This window comes from Miscanthus floridulus, chromosome 14, assembly GCF_019320115.1.
Source record: "Miscanthus floridulus cultivar M001 chromosome 14, ASM1932011v1, whole genome shotgun sequence".
NCBI classification, from domain to species: Eukaryota; Viridiplantae; Streptophyta; class Magnoliopsida; order Poales; family Poaceae; genus Miscanthus; species Miscanthus floridulus.
Window position 1 is genome coordinate 86,038,472 of NC_089593.1, and position 7,346 is coordinate 86,045,817.

The following is a 7,346-nucleotide window of genomic DNA, read 5'->3' on the forward strand; positions in this document are numbered from 1 at the left end:
GCATCGAAAATTCAAAAAGATGGTGATTCGCTCCACTGCTGCTGGTCTTGTTGATCCCCAATCTACGAAACTCCAACCCAACCCTACCCTAAAATTGCCTGCTTACCTCGAAAACTTATATCCTTACCAGCCGCATCCCAGGGAGGAGGAGGAGATGGAGGACGAGGTCGAGGAGGTGGAGATGGATCCCGTCGAGCGGGAGAAGATTCGGGCCGCGCTAAAAGCCCCCCATAATGCTGCCATGCCAGAGATGATGAACATGCTCCAGCCTGTTCGGTAGGGCTGAATTGGCTGGCTAGTGCTGGACTGGACCAACCAGCCCAGCCGACCAGCCCCCCAGCCAATTCCAGCCTCTAGCCTCCAGCCTCCAGCCTCCAGCCAACAGCTGGTTTTCAAAAGTTTAAAAAATGGCGCCAACAGTTGCTTTCCAACCAATTCTAGCTCATGCTGATTTCAAACTTTCAAATTCAAACTACTAGCTATTTCTAGCTCATGCTGATTTACAGTTTAAACCAAGAATTTCAACCAATAATTTACAGTTTGCAACTCAAGCGCTGGAGAGTCAGTAATGTAGGTGACCCAGTCGTTTTTTAGCTCAAGCGCTGGATGGTTGGGGAACAATGAGGCTACATGCCCATGAGGACCAATGTTCAGATGAATAAGGTCAAATTTGGGGCAGTCGTTGATCACTGAGACTCCAACTTTCTGAACCTTGACCAGCTCCCGGATGACAAATTCATAGTCAGTTGCTGCCTCTTCCACCGTTGCATTGTCGTTGATGGAGTAGACATGACCATGAAGAATAGGCACCTGCCACTCATTCACATGTAACTCATGGTTATTGGTTTACCCAATGGGAATGCTTGGTAATGTGTGGTAATAAACAAATTGAAAGATATACATGATCCACATTAGTAGAGGCAAATGCAGTTAGAAAGGTGGAGAAATAATGCATATTTCTTCAACATGACAATAGACATGTTCAGTGGAGAATAAGTACTTGTTTATACACTCACTTTTAGCATCCTTCTTCGACAATTGTAAGAAAGAGTCAACTTAATAAGGCCTAAATATGCATATGAACTCATGTGCCTATTTTAACTGCAGCAAATCTACGCCCCTAAAATCGTTGATATGATACCTTGTGTTTCTGTAGGGGGTCATGTAACCTGGTATCTCCGTGTAACCCACGTCCGCCAGGTAGTACCGGCCTACAAGAGATGAAAACAATTCACCAATTAGTCATGACAATCTCATCAACAGATCACTTGCTTGGTAAGGCATACATTAGATACATATCAGTACTGCTGTATTGAGAATTCATATATGTTGTATTGTCATAATGAGAAATCAAATTGCAAATTGTTTAAGGAGACAATATATATGCATCAGGTGTCATAGCAAATTGAACAGAAGTATGTTTCAATACATCTACTACAAGCAAACAATTAAGGAATGTGAACATCAAGGCATCACGAACCTGCTGGGGGATGTGGGAACGAAGCGTCGCCCTGACAGTCTTTCAACACCGCCATGTCATGACATGCCCCCGCCTTCCTGGCCCCCACGTATGTGAAACGGCCATCCATATACACGATGGCACAAACATTAATTGTTGTTTCGCCATTCCTATTGAAGAAATCAGCCTTTGATTCACGGTTAACCTCAACCTTTATGTGTGTGCCATCTATAGCACCTATGCATTCATCAAACCATGGTGCGTATGCAGCTAGTTTGTTGCTTACACATGCGTAGTTCCTATCTGCTGGCACTAGGACAGTATTTGCCCACCTATACATGACCTCTGTAACTACTGTAATCTTTCTGCTAATTGTATCTAAAGACCTTTCAAACCTATCTTTGCACTCTCTACTTGCCGATTGGTGGGCACAGGTCCAGATGTACATGCCTAGAGCTTCTACCGAGGTGCACTTATCTGTTGATGGCAGGCCAAACGGCAGCCGGGTGTCATGCAAATGCATGAAGGCATCACGCGTCATGCGCAAATTGTCTATACATTTGGTTTGGTCGGCAAGGGTAAGCTGCATCCATTGGGCTCCAGATAGCTTAGGAATGGGACAAGGAGGATTTACCTCAGGCATTTGTTGTGACATAATACCTTTCAACCTCAGAAGGACGACTGCTGCCTTCGCCAAGGTCACACTGCTCGATCCCTCACTAGAAGTGTCGTTGTACGATGACTCGTCAGTGCTGCTCATTATGCTACCTGCAAATGGGTAGAAATCAGTAAGATTGAAATGCAGATATTAGGAACAAAACATTTGCTAATAAGTGAACATGTGAAGATACCTGAACTAGGTAGCTCCTTGAAACAGGTTGGAATGTACAAGAGAAAAGTGATACATGCATAATAATGTCTTACAACACTCACAGCACGACACAAATATTTTATTCAAAGCACAAGACAACTACATGCACTTAGTTCTCGGCAATGGTCTTTGGTAATACAAAAAAACGAACATAACGCAACAACAAACAGAATTAACTCAACATGCACATGGTGGATAACCGCAAACAGTAGAAAAACAGCAGTCCGAAGAAATGTGCTAATCATTGGGACTTATTGGAGCACACAAAGGCCCACGGCACATTGATCCAGTTTAGCCGACCCTCTTTAGATTTCATTTTCAAAAAAACACTGACGACGGAGCTTGTTGTTGCAAAGGTTTAGGGCTTGCACGAATACTACATCAGTCTCGCTGATACCATCTTACAATAGAATCTCATGGACTTGGGCCAACTCCTAAGCATCGTTGTTATGACGAGCCTTCTGGGACCTAGCCTCCCTGATAAATTGGCCAAGGTCTTCAAGGCACTCTTCTATGGATGGATTCTGGCTACTCTTCTTGTTGCGAGGACTGTTAACAGAATATTCCCTATGGACTCTCTTCGAGGGCTGATGACCACTAGGTTGCAAGACCGGCTCGTCCGACAAGGCTGGAGGAGTGTGAGGGCTTCCACTACTAGGTGACTTGTCAGGTCGATGGCCCCCCCGTCGATAGCAACCGGCCCCTATCACGTGGGGTGCATCCCAAAATCGTGTGAACTTGTTTCTAGCGGGTTGGCTACTTTCCTGCACGTGTTCCAGTGATGGCGAAGTTAGTACTGAGTTAGTAGGAACCTAATTGCTAAAAACAAGTCAAGGAAATACGTGTAGTTAGTACCTCGGGGCTGGCGTCGTACCACTCGGGGTCAGTTGTAACCTCTCCAGTAAGCGGGTCACGGCCTAGCTTAGTATGGGTCTGTCCGTCGCGCCAATTGAAGTAACACCGTTTCAGCTCGTTGTACTTGTTCTGGCACATTTTCTTGCTATACCCGAGGTTCGTGACTTCACGAACGACATTGGTCCACCCTAGTGAGGTTGGACCTGTGGAGTTCCAGTGACAGAGCTCTTTCTGCTTGATGATTAGGTCAAGAAGCAGAGAGCAGGTTCTGTCATCCCAGCAAACATGATCTTGGCTCATCTGATTCAAAGATCGATAAAGCTATTAGTAATGCACCACTAGCAAAATGTATCAAAAAAAAGTTAGTTTATGTATAGAAGGGGTTTGCTTTAGATTTTTCATAAATCGGTATTAAAGAACCCACAAAGCACTAAAAAGAACCAAACATAGAGGCATCTGTACCATAACTTTCAAGGGTTGCAAATGTATCCAGATCAAAAGAACATAATACTAGGCTTCACTGTAACAACAAATAATTAATTAAAATATAGTTTTCTACCAGAAAATATAAGCACCAATAAAACATATAACAGACGCTGATAATGGCAAGCCAGAATCTGCTGGAAAGTGAAAACTGATCATGGTTACAAAATTTCATGGTGAAAAGCAAGAGAGGAAGCAAGCAAATTAACCACAAGAATAACCATGGTGCGTAAGGACCACCACTCACTGTCACTGCCTATAGGGTCTACAACTAAAAGTAGGCTTTCCTCGGCCGGATGGAAATGTTACAGAAACTACGAGACAAGCAGCAAAAGGTACATAGCCGTGTAACAATACCAAAGGAGGATTAAACCCCAAATCCACACAGCAAATTTTCCAAACCATATCCCTAACTTGCCTTTTGTGTCCGTTTGCGGCGTTTTGAGCAGAGGTTGTAATGGCTGCCAGCAGTTGGAGAGCAAGACAAAGCCGACGACGCTGCCAGTTTGGGCAGCATTGCTCACCACCGGACGAAACGTCCCTTCTATGTCTGCAGTGCAATCATAGAGCACACTTGTAAGATGATAAATATAATCTGAAAATAATCTGAAAATAGCACATTTATAGGGGTGAAGAACATTAAATGTGTACTGTCTAACATAATCTAAACTAGAATATCAACAGAGAATTCATTGTGTACTAAGTTAACACTAATGAAGCCTTAAGCTATACTTATCAACACTTAGGCAAGAATGAGCTAAAACAATCAACTCTATGTACACACAGATTCAGAACAACAGCATAGCAGTCACTTCTATCAATCATAACTGAAAATATAGAGATCCCACAAGGGTGATCCTATACTTTCTGAAAAGCTTAAGAAACCACCTACAACTTTCTAACTATCATCAAGAGCTGATTCCACAGTTAATAGGGTCAAACAATACAAGGAAACAACTCTGTCTAGATTTGGACAGAATCTGGCATTGAAATTAGAACAGCTATAACTAGAGTTCTAGTTTACCAAAACTTGTGATCCTTAACATTTTAGAAAGCTTATGAAAAGTAATACAACTTATTAGTTGTTACCAAAAGGTGATTCAAAGGTTAAATAAGCCATTAAGCATCATCTACCAGATCTGTTCAGAAAGTAATAAGAAACTTCCTAAAATCTGTAGGTAGAGCAGTTCTGTAATATAGAAACAAAAACAAATAACAACGCAAATTCATTACACAGCCGGAATTCCTTGCATTTATTTGCAAATCTGTAAAATTTGTCAACTTGATACAAGTTGTTCTAACACACATCAGAAACTTCCTCAAATAAACGTACATTCAATCTCACAAGATGTGGGGATTTCTATCCAACACATACAGGAACATACATGAATACATGTTGGATTTCAGATCCGGCGGGGTCAAACTGTGACGGCGTCGGGTTCTGGGGGACTTACCGTGCTGGAGGGAGTCGCCGTTGATGGAGGCGGGGTCCGGGGAGAGAGGCGGAGAGCACTGTCACCGAGGCCCGGCGACAGTGCGGGAAACCCTAGCCGCGTGGGGGTCAAACTACAAGACGAACAACTGCGGCTCAGAGGCGGCCAGGTAAGAGGACGGCGGCGTGGGATCTGGGTTACCTTTCTGGCCGAAGGCGCCGTTGATGGAGGCGAGGTGGGGGGAAGGAGGAGGACGTCACTGTCACCACAGCCCCGGCGAGGAGGACGACGTAGAGAGGCAGACGCGGCCGGATCCGGTGGCCACCGACGGCGCCCGATGATGCGGCGCAGACCACCGCCGGTAAACGCGCGGAGAGACGGCGACGAGCGGTGCGTGTGCGTGGAACCCTAGCCACCGATGGGAGAAAGGGGAGAAAGTGAGAGACGCCGCACGCTGGACCGAGCAACGGGTATAAGACCAGCCGTTCGGCTGGTGCAGCTAGTGCTAGGCTGCCGAATGGCTAGGCTGATAAGCCCAGCACCAGCCAGCCTACTGTACAGGCTGCTCGCCGACGACTGCGAATATGTCAGGAAGCTTAATTCCTCGTGGCCACTGCCGCTGAAGATGTTGGGCTACCTAGCTAGTTCTTGCTAGTGACAATGCAATTCCATTTTCTTCTCTAAAGTCCTTACCAAGGAGAAGAGTTTGTCTTGTGCAGATCTCTTTAAAAGAGCATGGGGCTAGGATACGTCACTGCTGATCCGTGCTACCGATCCTTGGTCCTGATACAAGGAATACCTATCGACATATTACAACCACAATATAAAGGAAACCAATGCTGATGATGATGGGAATGACCTAGCATCTCTAGCCCACTCGGTAGCTTCCTGCCTCCGACTTTCTTGTCCTGTTTAGTTCCAATAATATATATCTCATGCTTGATCTTCCACTTGGTTTATAGATGCATAACAATTTGCGAAACTCTGTTCTAATAATGTATAGAGATGGACAGACATCTTTTGTTTCTGTGGAATAAATATGCTACATTATTCCCAAATGATGACCACGAGATCAGGCAAGTGAGTGACAAGGTCACCAATCATGCGCAGGAAATGGTTAATGCACTGAAAGCAGAATTTCCTGCTGCTACTGTCGCTTTAAGGGTATGTCTCCGTCCCTCCCCTCTAGAAAACTAGGTCAAGTCCTCTGTTTGGAGATAGATATGTTCAGTGATGGCACTCTTATATCCATCATTGTTTGATTTCTAGTGTGTCACTGAGGAGGCTGAGCTGATGTGTGGCTGGCTACTATTGGAGGACGCTTCACCCATCTCCTATGTCCGTGATAGCAATGAAATCCACGAGTGTGCATTAAGCTTTATGTTCTACAAAAGGCCTAAACCTAAATATGTTTTTGCCATGACCACTATGATGGTACATGCCTTTTCTCTACTAAAATAAGCTTTGACTTAATCTTTAGTATTGACTCTTTGATGCTTATGGAGATATTGGTGTTTATTGCAAAACAACTTATAGGGCATCATTAAAGAGGCCAAGGTTGTGTACCGTTTTTTATGGAATCTTGAGGTCAAGAATGGCTCTGTGGAAATGAGCATGAAGATCCGGGATCGTACCTTGGGAGTTTTGTTTGACATTCTGATCAATGTTCTGCTGTGGAGGACTCTACAGGGTATGATCTACAATTTGCATAACTACGCATGTCTCTTGTTTTGTGTTAGGGACAAGCATTGGTTGGGCCAACGCATGGGCCCTTGACCTTGAGCCCAGCCTAGACCTCACTGGAGGGGTGCAAAGGGAAGGAGGCAAGGAAAGAATCAGCATCAAACAATTATCAGAAAACATATTACCTCTCCCTAGTTACTGTTCTTCTTCCCCAACTCTCTCTATCTCTCTTGTACCTAGATTTTCTACTTCTAGGCCTTCTAGATCCTTCTAGTACCTTCCTCTAGCATCTTATTCCCCTGCTTGCTAGCATCTTCTAGTTCCGATTCCCCTGCTTGCTGATTCTAGACCTCCCTCCCCCTGAGGTCCTGCTACCTCTAAATCGAGTTGTCAGTGAACCAATTGAGTGTGGTTGCTAACAATTGGTATCAGAGCCATCGATTCTCGGTCCAAGCACCATGAATCCCCCTATTGAGATCTCCTTCCACCCAACTCCTTCTAGACTTGTCTCGTGTTGCTTGCTCCTCTGATCTGTACTCTGTGCTGCCCCTTCCCCTGCTCC

At 44.7% G+C, this 7,346-nt stretch overlaps 1 protein-coding gene across 1 annotated transcript; it reads right to left on the reverse strand.

The window, feature by feature from the left end:
* Positions 1 to 507: 507 nt before the first annotated feature.
* On the reverse strand, positions 508 to 3,323 carry LOC136503911 (probable 6-phosphogluconolactonase 1). Its single transcript, XM_066498833.1, has 6 exons — positions 3,186 to 3,323; positions 2,311 to 2,326; positions 2,120 to 2,227; positions 1,142 to 1,211; positions 902 to 959; positions 508 to 810 (listed from the first exon to the last, which is right to left on the reverse strand). Exons 1-6 carry the CDS (start codon positions 3,321 to 3,323, stop codon positions 508 to 510), a joined length of 693 nt encoding a protein of 230 aa, XP_066354930.1.
* Positions 3,324 to 7,346: the final 4,023 nt, after the last annotated feature.